Here is a 19,218-nt window from a genome sequence, read left to right as displayed (position 1 = left end):
TGAAACATACATCGTACAAATTGGAATGCTTTAATATTTGTGCTGCATCTTTTATTTGGATCGCATGATCATAACGTCATAATCCTTCGTGGTAAAGGGCAAAAAAATGACAGTCGCTACCGTAAGTTGTAGCCGGGTGGCTTATAGCTGTAATCTCGTTGGTTTGACAGGGATTCCCAAAAGAATTCAGCACGGTACGCGGTTGTTAGGTTGTATTTTACATGGGACCATACATATGAAATTTTGAATTTGTAGTCCTCGATAATTTTGGGAAAAGAAAAAGGGATAGATCGCTCGTAGTCATAGATAGATGGGTGGCATAAATAGAGTGAGTACTATGATTGACGAATTGTGAAGCATCATAATTGCAAATCCACAGGTGAACCAGCTAGCCAATTTTTTTTTAAGACTACCAACTAGCCAATTTAATTCCTATAGAATTTCCGCGGTCCAAACAAGGGCCTAAAAAAACTTAACTGTACCTGCAATCAGTAATGCAGCAGCTAAGCAAAAATTGCAATGCTGTAAATCTACCGTAAAATTGCATCTTGCAGCTGCCTAACATATATTAGTGGCATTGTCAACAAAAAATGAAGAATCAAGAAATTTCAAGGATTATGAAGAGAGGACCGAGGGAGGATTCAACTGGAGACATGGAGGAAGAAAATTGACCAAGATTGGAGTAGTGAAGGAACTAAACAGCAAATTGTTCAAGCCATCGCCCCCTTTGAAAAGGCTGAGTGCTTTCTTACCAACAAGATGTTGAAAGAGACGAGGGAAATGGGGAATACCTTTTTCTAGCACTGTTCATGTCACGACATTAACAAGCAATATCCAGTGCCATCACATGGAATATTATCAATGCTATACAGTACTAGAGTGTGATTTATCTTCCAGAAAAAAAAGGGAATAAATGATATGTTAAAGAAACCGGGACCAAAGCCTCAATGCCACAGAATGTAGCAGTAACAAACGATAGTTTTCCTCTAATTGCCAGTTCATGTGAAACTGATGGTCAGCTAAATCTGTTGGCAATTCATTTGACTGGATTATTAACATGTAAATGGTTACTACTACATATGAATGAAATGATAATCGTAAGCGTAAAAATTTGACCCCGAGTCTCAATTCACCTAAAACAACCCAAGTTTGAACCAGATCATAATTTTTGACATGTGCAGACTGATATTATGAACTAAGGTAGGCAACATACCACGCTGGCTGCTACCAGGAAGGAGATATACCTACTGGGCCACAACCACAAGGTTCCATGTTGATCGCATCATAGCTGACATGGATTGCACTAACTCTCAGCTTTCCAGGAGCCTTACACCCTTGTAGTGGATATCATGAAGGATTTCTATTTTGAACAGGAAAAAGATCTGCAAAGTAGCGTACTTGGAAGGAGTACCCGCATCTCACGCCATCAGTTGCGCAGATGTAGTTCCACGATTAGGAGAGCAACAATGATCAGAAGTAAAGCTATGCCTCCATTCACCATGGACAAGGATGGGCACTTGTAGTAGGTAGCCATAGCTGCAAATTGCAAAATACTGAAGATAGAATATGGTTAAACTGCTGGTGAGGATCAGGCCGTGAATATATGCTAGAACTTGTACCTCAAATCTTACAAACAATAAAGGCAAGTAAAGTTCTAATACAAAAATAACAGTGACGTGGGAAAAATATATGCCAATAAAGGGGTAACCATCACATGATGTGTTCAAACATAAACATAAGTTAACCAACAAGAAAATAACAGTGACGGCAGCAAGAACAGACTGCCACCAGTAAACCTGAGGCTTCTATTGATTGATGTGTTCAAACATAAATACAAGTTATAGTCATCTGTGTAGAATTGGCACACAGGTCCCAATTGTTGCGCACCTAATAGTTGTGGATATAAAATGCAAAGTCGACATTCGACCTAGGGAGCCTACTATACACTTCCAAACAGTATTAGATCCATTTTAAAATCAAGACAATATTGTGTACTAACACTTGACGTTGCATGAAAACAATATATTGGATTCTCATAACAGAAGCGCCAGTATTTTGAAAGATACAAACTGCAGCCTTCAGAGAATTGGGCATGAGCAATAGAATACGTGGACATTAAAGCTCTAGTCTTTCTTGTACACTATTGTTGGATAAACTGGACTCCACATGTTCTGCTGGACATACTCAACTGTTTCTTCCTGTAACACAAAGAGTTCAAAGTTACAAACAAAAGAAAAACCATAACAATGAGCCTTGTTTATAGATAGTAAATAGATTAACCACCTCACTGAGTCTTGCAAGTTCACGTGCATCCATGTCACGATATCCCTCAGCTAGATCCTCTGCAACAGCTTCCTTCACAACTGCTGCTGCCACCTCCTTGGTGATATCACGTATTCTACATATATAGTTGTATATCAGAAGGCATAACATATAGCAAAATACTACTGAACTTCTGATTTAGAAATAGAACCTGGAGATTGGAGGGTATACTATCCCTTCGAGAACTTCCTCTTCTTTCATATACGAAGCCAAGCTAAAAAAATTTTCATGATAAATCATAAATTAAAGATAAAATAAATAGTTCAATTGTGCTTTACAGACATGATGGTTAGTAGAGGTCAAGGTACACACCGTTCAGCTGCAGCCTGAAGCATTCCGTCTGAGATAACCCGTGCTCCAGATAGAAGGGTTCCAAGCCCTATTCTGTACGATAGAGAAATAAGTCGAATGAAATCATAATTTGAACGAAAATCTCAGCCCTCAGAACAAAATTCAATAGCTTAGTGTATAACTGTAACAAAACTAACCCAGGAAAGAGATACATGTTATTCCCTTGATTTGAGTGGCCAATCTTTCCATTACCTGCAACGAAACATTAATAGCTGCATATTGAGTAGCATTCTACAAATTCATTACTTTGCAAATCATAAATTTGCAGTAAATTATTGCAGCATTTTATTATTTGCATTCTATAGCTGATGCCAAGCACAAGTAACTGGTGAAATAGAAAGTGAAAGCAAGTCTCAGCTGCTTAAAAGTGTAAAGAAAAAAAAATGCACAGCTGTACTGTACACGAGTAAACAAAATACCAAGATCCACATCACTAAATGGGCTTCCACTGGCAAAGATGATCTTTTCACCAAGAATTGAAAAGGCTTCTTCAGGTGTACATTCAGCTGTAATATGGAACCAACACATGATTAGTCCATTAGATGGCATGCAGAAAATAATGAACTTTGTGGTAAAACACAACTGCACAAACCATTCTTAGTTGGATTTGACATCGCGAAAATTGCTGGTCTTGAAGAGGATGAGTCTTTTAATGCTTCTAAAACCTGAAGAAACGAGCAACCACAATTAGTGTACGTGTCATTTTTCTACAGTTTCGCAAGAATTTAAAAGGCGGATGCAATCATGCAACATGATTAGTAATGATCCACGGGTATCTTGAGAAAAGAATAGGATCAAAAAAGCCCATTGAAACTAACTAGTAACACCACCATAGGAATGATTGTCTGGGAAACTTATTTCAAAAGATAAATAATTGGTGACTGTGATGAGCCTGTCTAGTAGTACTGTAGGTCTGTAGCTCATTTACCTTATTTAACCAAATTGTAATGCCAATGCTAGTGAATGAAATAATATAGAAAACAATAACAAGATGACTTCAAGGTAAATGGTTTCGAATTAGCACTGAACTGAAACTGCCATACAGGATAGTTATTTTAGGATCACATACCTCCTTTGAGAACAAACCACCAACAGCAGATAATCCAAGTATGACATCAGGCTTCACCTTTTTAACCTGGTCAATAGGCAAGGTTTAATACAAAAAGGCTTAGCATAAGTCTAATCTTATTCTTTCCTGAGCTGAATTTTACATTAATAATGTAATTAAATGTCAATAAATAGAATTAGCTGTATGAATTGAGAATGAAATTTGTCATAAGTGATTAAGTTAAAAGTCAATTATTTGTCCACCAAATCTCTCCAACACAACATGTGGGGTCTGCTTGCAGTAACCCCGTTACGTGCAATAAAAAAAGCAGAATCTAGTGCTTTTCACAACAAATTTGCAATATACCTGGTGTTATGTGAAAGTATTTCCTAAACCTGGTAATTTGTAGAAGATAACTACTTGGTGCCTCAATTTTACATTTTTTCAGAGACATGTCCCTTCACATATTACAAACTACAACAATGTATCATGTATATAACAGTCCATGTTTTGTGGAAGGACAGAAGTTCAGGCACGTACCACTTCAACCAAGCTCGCCCCTTCACTTAGGCCTTGGTGACCTAGTTCACTCTTTCTCCTAGCAAAAGGCCGTGCATCTGGGTCAATGTTTGTGCGCTCCTCTGTTATTAGACCCTGAACCGAAAACACAGACGAGATTATGAGCATGTTTTGATAAGAGTATGGCCAAGCAGGAAAGAAGAACATGCTATGCGATCAATAATAAAAATATCATAATATTGTCCTCCAATTTATTTTGTGCATGACCACATGAAATCATTTAATAAACATCTATATATCCACATGTGCAAAGAATGACATTTTCTTTTTTAAAAAGAACTTGTAAACGATGCATACATGATTATGCATATACAGCCATAGATAATCCTCCGGAGTGAGGAGTGTTGTAGAAGTGTAGAACCTACCGACACCCCCAGTTCCACTTTTTATAAGAAAAAAGAATATCATGTCTGCAAATTGCAACAAATCCAACAAAATATATTGTATGCATGCAAAGATGCAATATTTTACCTAAAAAAAATCTTACAAATAACAAACATATCTATGCATATTTGCAGCCACAAAATATCTAAAGTGGAGATGATTCTACAGTTCTACCATCGCCCCCAACTCCCTCTGTTAAACAGTAAGATAAGACAAAAAATATTACAAAAAACTACCAGAATGTATCACAAGAATCTTAGATGCATGACTCACATGGGCATCGACTATCCAGAATTGACTCCTGGCACTCTCAAAAGCAACCTCATTGTTTCCCAGCATCCTTGCCATAGTCCGGCTTGCAGCATTCACAACACCAATCCCAGCACTACAAAATGTGAAATGCAATAAAGTCATGCTTTTGAAACGGACCTGGTTAAAGCTAGTGATAGTGCGTTGATCTGTAATTGACCAGAGTCAAGTTCCAGTAATACAAGGGTTAGTACATGATAGTACACTGCTAGGATTTTAGGAACAAAACAGCCGATAAAAAATAAACCAGAACGATATGCGTGGAATTCTTCACAACGAGTTAGCAAACAACCAAGAATAAAACAAACCCATAAAATAATGTTAGCAATTAAACAAAATGGTCTACCTGCCAACAAAGGTTCTGAATAGTTCATGCAATGATGTAAAATCTCAAAAAGTATAACTCAGCATGTGTCATGTTCAAACTATACAGTTGTACACAAAAGTGTAATTCTGACATTGCTCACACTTCCTAGATTCTTTTAGAACTGAAAGTCCGAAGCACACATTACTAGACATAATAATGACTCAATTTTGTACTGAGTTAAAAAGAATTGGACATATTCCGAACCTGCCAGCCCCTGCAACAACAATCTTTTGCTTTGGGAAATCTAACATTGGCCTTCCTTGTGCTCTTACAGCTCCTAAGAGACCAGCTATAGCAACGCCAGCAGTTCCCTTTGTACATAGAAATTAGAAAATGGTCATTTTGAAGGTGACAACTTTTACTACTTCCTCCGTTTCACAATTTAAGTCATTCTAGCATTTCCCACATTCATATTGATGCTAATGAATCTAGATAAGTATATATGTCTAGATTCATTAGCATCAATATGAATGTGGGAAATGCTAGAATGACTTAAATTGTGAAATGGAGGGAGTATGATATATATAATTCGTGAAGGCAATACATCTAACTAGATTTCTGGCTAATAGATATTTCATGAAGGGGACATTACTACCTAGATGAACAGTTTCCTATATCCACAGTAAATGCTCAAAAGCCGAAACCTCAGACATGTATTGCACTGGAAGTGTTTGAACATGAAGATATGTTGCCAATACAATATAACTGGAGATGGTATTGCAAGGCACAGCATGTGTCTTCTGTGAGCATAGTCAGTATAAGTTACTAGTGCTCAGCATGCATAACAGACATATGTGGAAATTATCTCATACACGTTCAAAGGTTATCCATGGAAAACCAACAAATGAACTTCTATGGATATTTGTAAGTCACATACTACGAACAATAGGAGCCATGTGGAGTTGTCATTATATGATATAGCAAGCAAATGTATAAATATCATAGTAGAAGAGTAATATAATGAGAAACCTGCAACTTTTCAAAAACAAAATACCTGAACGTCATCATTAAACATCCGATAAGTCTTCCTGTAACGCTGCAACAACCTGAAGGCCCACTTGCTCTGGAAATCTTCAAACTATGAAAAAAAAGAGAGAGAAAAGCATCAGAAAAAAATATTCTAGCTAAAGCCACATGTAACAACAAAGGCAAGTCCAAAGTAACACTAAAATCAGAAGAGAACCTGTACAATAACATTCGGCCAGCGAGCGAAAACCGCTTCCATAAATTCATCGATAATCGCTACATATTCTTCCCCCTCCAGACGATGTTCTTGTAACCCAAGATCTGTATGGTTTATAAAAGATTAACATAAAAAACTGTCTAGAATAATTCTTAGGGGCGAAAAAGCTATCCATTCTCACGGGCTGTTAAATATTACAAGTAAACACATGTTTACAAATTACAAGTGTCTTCATTTGCTTTAGAGAATAGAGGCTAACTGTGTGTTTGATATGAAAAATATGTGATAATTAGAAGCTTAATTACAAATTAAACTACTTCAAATTATACAACACAGAAATATTTTAAGAACAACTTACACAGAGGATCCTTGAGGAGCTTCTCATTGTTTGTTCCCACATCAATCATGACCGGAAGAACCTAGAAAAAAAGTGAAGACAGTTTTAAATCAATGGTAAATATAAATTCTGCTAGCCACATGAGCAGTAGGCAAACAACAAGAAATGAATAGCAGTAGAGTACTTATAGAATCCATAACATTTAAGCACTAGGCATTGGTACCACTTTTGCTAAGGTACAGTAATTTAAGTCAATGTATCTTAATTTGAAGCTTTGTTATTTTTCCGACCCTATGAATTCACACTTTAGTAACATATTTCATTTTAGCTGTGTCCAGAAATGAGTCGAGATAGTAAAACTCTAGCAGGTATTTTATCTCCCCAATCTATAATAAAATGGGCCTAACTGACACATTATCACATAAGTAGCAGGACCATCATTACTGATCAAACGAAATCCCTATAGATGATACATATGAAACTGTATTTTTAGCATCCACTAATAGTTTTTTTAACCTCTTCAGCAAACAAGCTTCACTATACTTTCTTAGTTTAGCTGATTAACTCCTGCAACAAAAGTCATTACAAAAAAGCACGGGAGATGTAAAATTAGAAGAGGGAGAAAGGGAAGAGTCTAACAATCTTCTAAGGTACCATAAACCAAAAGTTTTTACCCTCTGGGGATTTATTCCAGCAGCAGCAACATATAGATCCAACTTTCCAATGGCAATACCAATACCATGCACCCCGAGATCACCCAGGCCCAATATCCTGCTTCCATCAGTCACTACTATCATGTCAACCTGCAAAGGAACGGACATATTTTATTTACTTTGAGATTATATGACATTTTTTTTCTTGAGAGATGTTCAAAAATCAAAAGCAAAAGGTAGACTGTCTTATGCTCTGAGATAGCGTTACTGAATTATACCACTAAAGATTAAACCAATGAAAGAGCTCAGCTGCTAAATGTAAAATCAGTAACTGGATGAACACAAATGAGTACCTGGTCAGCTGGCCAGTTGTACACCATGGACATCATTTCCCCACGATCTTCTGCACTAAAATACATTCCCCGAGGCCGTCTAAATAAACCACTATAGTTTTGACAAACAAGTCCAACAGTCGGCGTGTAAACAATAGGTGCATGTTCCTCAATATTATCTATTAAGACCTATTAAAAAGATGAAAAAAATATGGAAATCAGGTAACCACTTTGAAAAGGCACACCTCAGCCTGCTAAAGTTAACAACAATTGAGATTATAGTAGAAACGAAGTTAGCAACGAACATGTGTAATCATACAGTGTCCCGTAAACAGTCCAAATTGTGCGTATTAAATGGTGAGAGCATACATGATCAATAGAAATAAGGTTGCACACAAATGTATGAGTTGTAAAGTTACAAACCTTGTAATACATTGTTTCATTTCTGTCATGCAGCCTGTTAAGGATACGCCATTTTGCTAACGGGTAAGTATCCGATGGGCCATCTCTCGCATATTTCTGCAGCCGTTGCATGTCAAGCACTGTTATAAAAGTGAAACAAAAAAAGAAGTAAATGAACCGCTCACATCAGCATTCACGCAGTATTGTGATGATTCACAGATAGCTGGTGAAATGTTCAGGTAATTTAGTGCTAAACCCTTTGCATCTATATGCTGTATCTCTGAGTGGAACTTGTACTGATACTTCAGAGTTGGTGCTGTGCAAGTGTGTGGATGTTTGGGCAGTCTTTTTCCGATTGAAGTTTGTGAGCATAATTCTAAATGTGCAGTTGTCTACTCAAGTTGGTTGGCCCAGAAAGGACGATCCACCTTTTGTGAAGGGACTTTTTTTAGTCCAGATCAAACGTGACTAAATAAATGACGATTGAAACTTTCTCCTAGAAGCTGGATTATACCATGTCCAATCGCACAGATCAAACAGAAATTCTATCTGACGGTTCTACAATTGATGCATGCGCACATACAGACAGTCAGACACACAGTCATTCACTCACTCACTTACTCCAGTGCCTGCTGTCAATTATAGGTAGGTAAGCTAACTCATTCTAAAGCTCAATTAGGCACCTAGTCAATTTACAGTTTGGACGTGGCCAATCAGGCACAATTCCTAGCTGAAAAAAGAAAAAAAAAAACAATCCCAATTCGATTCGACCCATGACGATTCAAGCAGCAACGAAAAATCCAAAACAAATTTAAGGATGGAAGAGAGAGAGAGAGGGGGGGGGGGCGCGGGTGCCGCGTACTGAATCGGTCGATCTGCTGCTGGGAGGAGACGACGTTGGGCGGGAGCAGGCCGCGGAGGCCGAGGCGGTCCCTCTCCGTCATCGAGAACCCCGTGCCCTGCAGGAAAGCCACACAGCCAAAACCACCCACACGCATCAGAACGCTCTCGCGCCGCCGCGAGGGAAGAACACGAGGGCGGAACGCGAGCGAGACGAGAGCGTGCGTACCCGGTTGAACCATGGGTCGTGGAGGATGTCGGAGCCGCGCTTGTGGAGCACGACGGGGCGGTGGCACTCCGCCGTGACGAAGCCGCGCGCCAGCAGGAGGAGGTGGTGCTCCCCGCCGCCGCAGCGGGATCGGCGGAGGAGGCTCCGCGAGATGGACGCCGCCGCCATCGATCTCACTCTCACACTCACCAGCGCGATGCCGCGTTCGAATTATTCTCTCTCTCTCTCTCTCTCTCTCTCTCTCTTCCGGCTTTTTGGGGGAGGAGATGAGAGCGAGACGACGCGGCGCGGCGGGGGGATCTGCTCTAGCTGCGCGGTTGCGGTCTGCGCGACGAGGCGCCGACACCGCGACGCGAGAGGCCGGGCCGTGCGTGCGACTCTCCCCGCGGGGACGGACGACTATTCCGGTGCCGGTTCGGTTGATCTGAGCTTTTGCGTTGGTACGGCGCGTGGGTGGCAGGTCCAGGTCAGTCAGTCGCGGCCGGGACCAGGCGTGGCCTGAGATGGGGCGGAGATCTGCCGGGATTACTCGTTCAAATGTGGACTTCTTTTTTCTCACTTCAGATGGCGCATTCATTAGCCGGCAATTCGCTAGCCCATAAGACGGGGGTGGTGCATACGCAGGAGAGGAGGAGGCAGCACATACGTGAGGGCGACACGAACCGTACGATGCATTGCCATTATATGCGACACGGTCTGAGACTAGTCATTCCTCGTAAACAAGCGATTTATTAATATTTATATTTTTCGATGTCCATATAGCCAATCTTATGTGGAAGAATAGAGAATCACACATTAAATTCGAGAAAGTCAGTAAGAGGATAAGTTGTTGGATTGAAATATGCCTATCAAAAATAAAAATTTTAGATTTGGAAATATGACTATCAAAAGTAGATGGAGGGAGTATATTTTTTTAAAAAAAATTCTATAAAAAATTGTTTAAAAAACATATTAATCTATTTTTCAAAAAGAACTAGTTAATACTAAATTAATCATACAATAATACGTGTTTCGTTTTGCTCTCGTCTCTTGTGAGGTCGGCTGCTGCGAGCTCAAGCTCGTCGACAAGGAAGGGGGTAGAGAGAGAGGAGGTGGTAGGGGAAGGGGATAAGGAGACCACCACCGGCTACAAGGAAAGGCGGCGGAGCTCGAGGGGCCTAATGCCACGCCTCGTTGCTCGCATCCCCTAGCGAGGCCGGCTGCTGTGAGCTTGAGCTCATCGGCGAGGGAGGAGAATGGAGCAACGAGGAAGACAGCGGTTGAGGGATAGGGATGAGGACGGGAACGGAGACGGTGATGCGACGGAGATGACATAGATCGTGACGGAGTGGCATGGTTCTAATTTATTTAAATTCTAGTGGCATGTACTCCAATATGATGAATAGTAGTTGTATTTTTTTAATTTGCCACATTTGCAGTGGCATGGATCCAATTAACCCATAAAATTATCACTGGTGAGAGATAATTTCTTATAACTATTTACCACTGTGTCTTACCAGCATAGAAAGCAGCGTGGGTCCCATGAGTCAGCCTCTTCATTTTTATTCTTCTCCACCATCCAATGATGGAGCACGAGTTGCTTCTCCCTCCATCGTCGTTGTGTCCCCATGGCGACTCTACTGATGGCACACCTAGCAAGGATAAAGGATTCTGACAAGCTATTCTTATGTAAAAACAACCCGTCTCATTCGATTATGAGGTTCAGCTCTAAGTCAACCTTGTCTGCATCGTCGATGGACAGATTGATCGTAGATGGCGGTGCGGGATCGGAGGACGAATGATGGCTCAGGCAGTCAGGCTCCTTCACCGGCCGGGGAGAAGAAGGAGAAGGAAGGGGGTGACTCGTGGGATCCATGCTGGCAAGTCATAGTGGCACACCACGTAGGTAAAAGTGGTAAATAATTAAGAAACCATCTTTCTCCAGTGGAAATTTTGCAAGTGCAAACCTAATAAGGATATTTGCCAAACCTCATAGTCGCAAATAGTTAAATTCCCCCTAAACAACATTGTTTTTTTTCTTTTCCTTTTTTTTTGGAAAACAACAATTAAGAACCTAATTACATATTTGCTAAATTTGGCTATCATCAAGATATTCCATCGAAGGTGAGTTTACTTTTACAACAAAATATATCACGAAAACAAGCTACTTTTGTTACAATATTTTATGGACAAGATAAAAGTCGATCTTTAGAAAAGACACTTTCAAAATATGAATATTTGTTCCACACAACATGTATTAAAATATTCATTTTCAATATAATAGCATAGAGAAAAAAAGGCAAAAGACAGAAATGCACAGGGCCCAAACTCATGCCCTTAGCATTTTGGTTGCCTCCTCCTCGGTACAAACATACTACGGAGATTTTCATCCACTTCAAAATGCAGTGAATGGTGATGCGCAGATAAAGTAAAGCATCGAGGCAAGTGGCTGCAACTCTTCTTCATGGAGTAAAATCAACAAACACATAGCTATAGCTAGCGGCAACAAAGAAAGCAAAAGGTGACAACAGCGAGGAATCCTCTGCATGTCTTGGCTTGTTCGGTCATTGTGTTCCTGCTCCACACCACACGTATCGGTACTACCTCGCCGCCTTCTCTGGTCGTGCGCTATCGTACCATGCCAGTATTGAGGCCGACACGACACACACCATGGGGCGCACGCGTTCCAGCACTCCTTGACGTCGTCGTACTTCTCCTCGACGACACAAACGCCCCTTTGCTTTATTGTTGTCATCGTCATGGCCATACATTCCTAAGAGGCTCACGTATGCTGCAAATGAACAGCAAGCTGCAAGCGGTTGAGGAGGTTAGTGTAGACCGTGCGTCCATGCCGAGCGCGACACCACGTATGCCGAGGCCAAGCTTGTTGACTAGGACGAAGTTGATGGGCATGAGGAGGTGCTCGTAGCTTGGTGTAGCAGGTGGAAATCGAGCCCTCGCCCATCCCAAGTCAAGTATTGTTCACACTAGGAGAAAAGGAAAAATAGAGAGCAAGAGGAAGAATATGCGTGGGTCTACGGTGGTTTTGACTTTTCGTGTTATTTCTCTCTCTTAGTCAACCAAAATTAAATATTTGCAAATATCGGTAGCAAATTATCATATTTTGAAAGTGTCTTCCCTCAAAGATCTAACTATTATTACGTCTAGGAGTGTCTTTACCCTTATGTCTGTAGAGTATCTTTCTTCCTTTACTTAACATTTACGAAAGATGGATCTAGTTGGATAGGGGCTGTCAACATAGGCCGGAGTTGTCTTGGTCTTTTCAAAGGGTTATCATGGTGAGAGGCACGTTTGAGTCACACCTAAAGGGAAAAGGTATATAAATTATTAGGGCAACCATGCTCGAGAATACAATAAGTAAAGCTTATGTATGAATATATCAATAAAATAAGGGTAATGCATTTTTTACGACTAACATGGTTGTTGGTGGCGAGAAATGAGTTCACCACAATCTGGCTAATGGTGCCGTGGTGGAAGGACTCGTGATCGTGTGTGACTGGTGTTGTCGAGCTGCAAAGCATGGCCAATAGACAACACTTACGTGCATAACAAAACCAAGTGTCAGGTTATCAGCAAAGGAAGAAAGAAGAAATAAGAGATCAACACGTTCATGGGTATAGCCAAACAAAGAAAGACAACACACAAGAGGTGGGTGGCATATATCCTTGAGAAGCCATTCAGCGAGCAAGAATAGAAATAGCTGATGATGCATTCAAATCTATCACTTTGTTAGGCACCATAAGAGAACCATGTTAGCGACAATAGGTTTTAACGAATCTATCGGCAGCTGCATGCAATGAAAAAGCATTAGAATCAAAAGGAAAATAATTACATAACTTAAGCAGTCAACAATCGAGCGAAGTGGTGAAAGATGCATTAAGGTGCAACACAAGAAAAAGAAAAAAGGAACACGTGCCACACAACGACAATGACCAAAACTAGTAGGAAGCAGGAATCCTACCAAGACCAATATCTATCTATTCTACCATTCAACTTGGAAACCTATACATATTCCTAATTATTATCATTATATTATGTGAAACCCATATAATTAAGTTGTGTGTATTATCTCATACTATTTACTTCACATGCTCATGGCAACAGTTACAGAAAAAGTATACATTGCACTATAAAACATTGTAGTTTGGATAATGGCGGTGTGATGTTTATGCTTCTAAGTGTGCCATTAAAAAACCAAAATATACCAACATGCCATTGTCTTCTCAGCATTCTCCCTTCTTTCCTGGGGATCCTCTGTTGATTTTTATGATAGCCATCGTCTTCCTAACATCCCTTCAACAACGCTCCATCTCTCACTTCCAACAACGCTCCATCTCTCACTTGCCTCAAATGCAACTAAAGAAAGACGTGCAGTGACAATGATGTCATCATATAGGATGTTTGATTGGAGCAATGTCTCAATGGGTGAGAAGATGAGGCATACTCGATGCTGTCAATGCAACTCTAATACCCATAAGTGGTATACCAAGTTGCCTTCACTGTTACAAATCCAAATCAGTTTTGATTGAAGACACACCTATTGTCGCGAATACTGCTAACCCTCACTCCCGAGATATGCTTTTTCTACCTCTAGTTGTATCTAAAAGAGTGCCTAGAGAGCTGCATTGCTAGCTTTGGTGGTAGGAAGTGCTAAGTCCGAAAAAATGATTTATGATGAAATGTTTAACTACATCTTCGTAGGAAGCGATCCAATATAGTTACTGTGGCTACGACTGTTATGGCTGGCATAACAAACACAACCGTGGCTGCGAGCCTATGACTTTATTTATAAAGGTTATGTAAGATGAAATATATTTTTATTTTTTCTGAAAATGAAAGCGAAACAGCTGGAACATTTTGCGCTCCCTCCAGCCCACCCACGTCCAAACTCCAAACGCCAAACGAAGCAGGCTTCGCTCCGATTAAAAAAAAAAGGGGCCTCCTTCTCTGCTTGGCGGGGCGGGCGGTGGTAATAACCGGCAGGCAGTCAGGCACCAATCTCGGAGCCAAACAACGCCCATACGACGAGACGAGAAGAGGAGAAGCGGAGCGCATCGCTCGGTCTTCCTTCCTTCCGTCCGTCCGCGGGGCACAAACGCACCCACCACCCCCCCATAACGCGCGAGATCCCCTCTCCGCCCCCCCTCTCCCGATCCGCCCCGCCGGATCCCGCCCCGCCCCGATCCGATCCGACCTAGCCCGCCTCGCCGCCGCCGCCGTCGCCGGCCGGAGAAGGGAGGAAGGAGAAGGAGAAGGAGAAGAAGAGGAGGCACGAGATGGCCCCCGTGTCGGCGCTCGCCAAGTACAAGCTGGTGTTCCTCGGCGACCAGTCCGTCGGCAAGACCAGCATCATCACCCGCTTCATGTACGACAAGTTCGACAACACCTACCAGGTGCGTTCTTCTTCTCTATCGGTTTCGCCGTCTGCTCGCCTCTCTTCGGGGGGTTGGGGTTGGATCTGATCGGGGGCCAGATCCGGCGGTGGCGCCCTGGCCGGCCGGCCGGCCGATCTGGAGGAGAGGCGGTTGGGATTGGATCTGTGTCGTGGGTTGGCCGCTGACTCGGTCCCGTGGCGGTGGTGGTTTTGGTCTTGTTGATTATTTGGACGTGATCCTCTCTGCTAGTGAAGTTGAATCAGCAGTATCTCGTGTGCGCGGGTGATGTGATGGTGTCAAGCAAGGCGTGATCTCGGCGGCCTTGAGGAGAGCGAGCAATTAAGCCTCGATCGATGGCATGGCGGGATCCAAGTGCAGCCCCATGATACAAATTTACAGATTTACAGGGAGCTTAACAGTAGGCAATTTCAACGAGAATGGGCTGCTGCATTCAGAATGTGGTCTTTGGATATTGAACTTGGGATTGGAAAGCAGGGAACATGAGCCTTGTGAATGTGGTTTTTCTTCAGCTACAGGGCATTGTGGAATTCGTTTGGGATCTGGGATTGCAATTTTTCTCTGCTAGATTGCACATGCCTTGTGACCGGCGCACTTATGCCATGCTGTAGACAAGATTGGGGATCATCTGTTTTCACATTATTGTACCACATTGAGACATCCGTATTCGGAATGGTGTCTGGACGCCTTTTGATACATCGAAAAGATGTCCTTCCTCACGAGGGCTATTTCTATTCTGTATGATGGTGGGAATGATGATGCTGTCATTATACTATTGCACGCTTATTTTGAGCATTATATGTCACTGCAATGTTTCAGTTTTAATACTTATCTTAAAATGTTTCAGTTTTAATACTTATCTTATCTGGTCGTTATGTTCTCATGATTTATTCTATTTTGCGAACAGGCTACAATCGGTATTGACTTCCTGTCAAAGACAATGTACCTTGAAGATAGGACTGTCAGACTGCAACTTTGGTATGATGGCATCTTTTGCTGCATTTCCAGTTAGTTGTTCTACTCCTTGGGAATCGGCAGGCATTATCTTATGCATTTTGTATTTTTTTTTCTGCAGGGATACAGCTGGTCAGGAACGATTCAGGAGTTTGATTCCAAGCTATATCAGAGACTCTTCCGTTGCTGTCATCGTATTTGATGTTGCAAGTATGTTCTCTCATCTCCATGTGCGCACATGGGTGGCATGTGTGTTCTCACTAACTGCTTTTATACTAGCAACAATGCAGCAGACCAACAGAGAATTGCCAAGCAAATTTGATGGCACATGTCAACAAATTATGATTTTTAATAGCAATGTCATTTTTAATTCGTTTTGCATTATAAAAGCTCTTTCCTATCCTGCCTCCTTTTTCCTTAAATTTGTTTTACATGCTGTAGGCAGACAGTCTTTCCTAAACACTTCAAAATGGATAGAGGAAGTTAGAACTGAGAGGGGCAGTGATGTTATCATTGTGCTGGTTGGGAACAAAACTGATCTTGTTGACAAGAGGTGAGTGGAGTTCAAAAAAATTCTTGTTTTCTTTAGCCCTTTCCTGTTATCTTGCTTATCTGATGATTTTGCTGTTAATAATGATCCTCTTTACCTTCTGGATTTTACTTGGTGAATTTTATTTTGCAGCAGTTTCATTTGAATGCCCTTGTTTCTGTATGATGTCAGATTTTGTTCACCATATGCTTTATGTGTTACTGTTAGTGGTGTACTGGTGTTTACCAAACATTTCATTTATTTGTCTCATGTAAGACATTACTGAATTATGATTTCTAGAAATGCATTCTACCAGGGTTAGTAGAGTAAAATTAAGTGCAATACCTGCTGCCTTAATTTTTTTAGTTGGGTTCCCAACCAATATTTCTATATGATGTCAAATTTATTTCTCTAGATGTCTTTGATTTTATGGTGTTTACCAAACAATGCAATCTTATTATGTAAGATAGAACTGTATATTTACTTTTGATATGCAGTTATTACGCGATGATTGAACAGTACGATAATTTAGCACAAAACTCACTACCTTATAATTTTAGTTGGATCAAGCTCAAGGTTTGTGATTCAAAACAATGCCATGTAATGTGAGTGTATGATAAAATGTTGACCTATGCCCACTTGTTATTGGCATTGTTATGAACTACAAACTGTAGGCTCACATGTGTCTAAAAGTCTGTTTAATTCTAGATATTTCCTTGTTTCATTTATCGCTAAACAGATAACCACAACATGTGTGATTCAGGAAAATTTCTGTCAGGTCCCTAAAAAAGTCAGACCTTGCTATAATTCCAAATTATCGTGGCAATTTCCATTTTTTAGGCACCACTTGTTGTGGCATTGGCGATTAAGATACATCAATTTGTGGCATCAGTGCCAGTTCTTAAAGCCAATCTTGTTTTGGTGTGAATTTTTGGAATAAAATGTGTATGGCCAGAGCTTCATATTTCATGACTGCAGCTTCTGTGCTCTTTAATATTATTTTCCATGATAGTTTAAGCTGACATTCATTTTGAATCTCTCAGTTTAATTTTAAATATTATGTGATAACTTATTTCTTGCTGTTGCTTTTGTGCTGGTGGACTCATTTCCTGCTTTAGCTTCATTAGATTAAATATCATCGATCTCCATAAATTTTTATGTAAAATGTATATATTGTTGAGTGTTGCTGTCAATTTTAAGTCATGTACTTTCTCATGCAACAGGCAAGTCTCCATAGAGGAAGGAGAGGGCAAAGCGAAAGATCTCGGTGTGATGTTCATTGAAACCAGTGCTAAAGCTGGTTTTAACATTAAGGTGTGCTTAGGAAAATATAAATTTCTTGCATATCCTTTGTATTACATCAGGAGATTAGCACGCGTGTAGATCTGGCACATTTTCAGAAAGTTCAAAATCGTGTTCTTTTATTTGGGAGATGCTGAAATCTGAATTATTTATGGGTTACATGGGGATAATTTGTTCTGACATTTTTTCTCATGCTGATCAGGCGTTGTTCCGTAAGATTGCGGCTGCACTTCCTGGAATGGAGACCCTCTCATCAGCAAAGCAGGAAGACATGGTTGATGTGAACTTGAAGTCAAGCAACGCCAACTCATCCCAGTCTCAGGCACAGGCTGGGGGATGCAGTTGTTAGCTTCAGTCCCCTAACACTTACTGCTTCGCGGTCTCAAGGCCCCCCATGCCTCTTTCACCAAAAGCATCAGTACTGCTTGTCTGAGGGGAGGAGAGTTAAATTGTCGTCTCATGCCAGTGAATCCGACCGAGTCTTCGATTCGGTCGAACGAACCATTTGCATTGGAAAAAGATAACGTTTTATGAGTTTCTACCATTTTCTCAGTGGCCTAAAGCTAGCAACAGTGTATAGTTGGGTTGGCACTGTGAACTTCTATCTCTTGAGTTGGGTATTTAGAAGTTAGTGATTGTTTTAAGTTCATCCTCTATATATTTTCATCTCCCATCTTGTCACAGTTAGCCTCAGTAATGTTTTCTATGGTGTACCGAACATATATTGGAATTTTTGTAAGCTTACAATAATCTCTACATGGCAGTAGCCATATGTTATCCCGGTTGTTTTGACCATTCAAATGTTTGCTTTCTAGGCCTCCTTTGGAGGACTTCTTGTGGGATCTGTGCAAATTTCATATTTGCTACAGCAATCATGTATTCCAAAAGGAAGCTCAATCCATACAGTAGACATCAGAACTAGAAATTTTACAGGAGTTCCACGTGAAGTCTAAGGGCTTGTTTGGCACAGCTCCAGCTCCACCCCTCCTGGAGCTGGAGCTCGGTCAAATAGTTTCAGCTCCACCAAAACTAGGAGTGGAGTAAACTAGGAGTGGAGTTGGGTGGAGCTCTCTCACAAAATAAACTAGAGTCATTTCCACAACTCCACTCCAGACCCAATTTCTGGAACTAAATTTAGGAGTTGGAGCTATACCAAACAGACCCTAAATTCTCACAAAATTGCACTCGCTCCTGCTCCGGCTCTGGCTCCGGATCTCCTCCCCCTCGCCGCCTTCCTCCAATCGAGGGCGCTTGCTGCGCGCGCCGTCGTGACCACCAGAGGAGCTGCGCCATCTGCTCGTGCGGCCCTTGCCCGGGATCTCAATCCCTCAGATGGGCCAACCCTAAGGCCCTGTTTGTTTAGGCTTATGTTTAGCTGGGCTTTTCTAGTTAGGACTTATTTTCTTCCTGGCTTTAAAAGTAGCTGTTTGGTGGATGGCTTACTATTGAATGGTAAAAAACACCCATCAGGTTTGGGTTTCTTGTTTACAAGCCGAGGACATTGTAGGAGTAATTTTCTCACGTAATAATATTACTTTTTTTTCTTGATGTATCGCTTTTAACACTTTAATTGTTTCCTTATTTTTAATATATACGAATTAGAGATACAAATAAATATCCGTTCCTAAATCCGATTGAGGAATAATATGGGATAGATACGAGATGAGTGACATGTTACCTGGCACCGTCCGTACCAGGTTCCAA

The 19,218-nt window shown here is 41.0% G+C and overlaps 2 protein-coding genes and 1 long non-coding RNA gene across 4 annotated transcripts; 1 reads left to right on the top strand and 2 right to left on the bottom strand.

Annotated features, from left to right (window-relative positions):
- Positions 1-1,015: 1,015 nt before the first annotated feature.
- LOC136357224 (uncharacterized) lies at positions 1,016-1,540 on the bottom strand. Its single transcript, XR_010742416.1, has 3 exons — positions 1,399-1,540; positions 1,214-1,288; positions 1,016-1,133 (listed from the first exon to the last, which is right to left on the bottom strand). It is a non-coding gene; the product is annotated as an uncharacterized lncRNA (long non-coding RNA).
- A 216-nt stretch (positions 1,541-1,756) lies between these two features.
- LOC4343294 (NAD-dependent malic enzyme 62 kDa isoform, mitochondrial) lies at positions 1,757-9,775 on the bottom strand. 2 transcript variants are annotated; one of them, XM_015792302.2, is made up of 19 exons: positions 9,337-9,775; positions 9,130-9,226; positions 8,289-8,407; positions 7,887-8,054; positions 7,555-7,683; positions 6,902-6,962; positions 6,544-6,647; positions 6,355-6,438; positions 5,565-5,671; positions 4,958-5,069; positions 4,262-4,375; positions 3,743-3,808; positions 3,266-3,338; positions 3,093-3,179; positions 2,811-2,865; positions 2,635-2,706; positions 2,474-2,536; positions 2,284-2,398; positions 1,757-2,198 (listed from the first exon to the last, which is right to left on the bottom strand). In XM_015792302.2, exons 1-19 carry the CDS (start codon positions 9,502-9,504, stop codon positions 2,124-2,126), a joined length of 1,869 nt encoding a protein of 622 aa, XP_015647788.1. In that variant the 5' UTR covers positions 9,505-9,775; the 3' UTR covers positions 1,757-2,123. The 2 variants fall into 2 exon arrangements, with proteins under 2 accessions (XP_015647788.1, XP_066168290.1); XM_066312193.1 differs by having other exon boundaries at positions 9,347-9,438.
- Positions 9,776-14,338: 4,563 nt separating this feature from the next.
- LOC4343293 (ras-related protein RABH1b) lies at positions 14,339-18,309 on the top strand. Its single transcript, XM_015792242.2, has 6 exons — positions 14,339-14,729; positions 15,637-15,707; positions 15,805-15,893; positions 16,125-16,236; positions 17,436-17,526; positions 17,717-18,309. Exons 1-6 carry the CDS (start codon positions 14,613-14,615, stop codon positions 17,861-17,863), a joined length of 627 nt encoding a protein of 208 aa, XP_015647728.1. The 5' UTR covers positions 14,339-14,612; the 3' UTR covers positions 17,864-18,309.
- Positions 18,310-19,218: the final 909 nt, after the last annotated feature.

This window comes from Oryza sativa, chromosome 7 (assembly GCF_034140825.1).
Source record: "Oryza sativa Japonica Group chromosome 7, ASM3414082v1".
Taxonomy (NCBI): domain Eukaryota; kingdom Viridiplantae; phylum Streptophyta; class Magnoliopsida; order Poales; family Poaceae; genus Oryza; species Oryza sativa.
This window is presented reverse-complemented; position numbering and strand designations above follow the sequence as displayed.

What these genes read in the sequence shown, in the direction of transcription:
- LOC4343294 (XM_015792302.2), bottom strand. Translation starts at nt 9,504, where the DNA reads ATGGCGGCGGCGTCCATCTCGCGGAGCCTCCTCCGCCGATCCCGCTGC. An exon ending in GCAGCAGATCGACCGATTCA is followed by an intron (nt 8,408 to 9,129) that starts GTACGCGGCACC and finishes CTTTTATAACAG; the next exon opens with TGCTTGACATGCAACGGCTG. An exon ending in CTGGAATAAATCCCCAGAGG is followed by an intron (nt 6,963 to 7,554) that starts GTAAAAACTTTT and finishes CTTTTTTTCTAG; the next exon opens with GTTCTTCCGGTCATGATTGA.
- LOC4343293 (XM_015792242.2), top strand. Translation starts at nt 14,613, where the DNA reads ATGGCCCCCGTGTCGGCGCTCGCCAAGTACAAGCTGGTGTTCCTCGGC. An exon ending in CATCGTATTTGATGTTGCAA is followed by an intron (nt 15,894 to 16,124) that starts GTATGTTCTCTC and finishes TACATGCTGTAG; the next exon opens with GCAGACAGTCTTTCCTAAAC. An exon ending in ACTGATCTTGTTGACAAGAG is followed by an intron (nt 16,237 to 17,435) that starts GTGAGTGGAGTT and finishes CTCATGCAACAG; the next exon opens with GCAAGTCTCCATAGAGGAAG.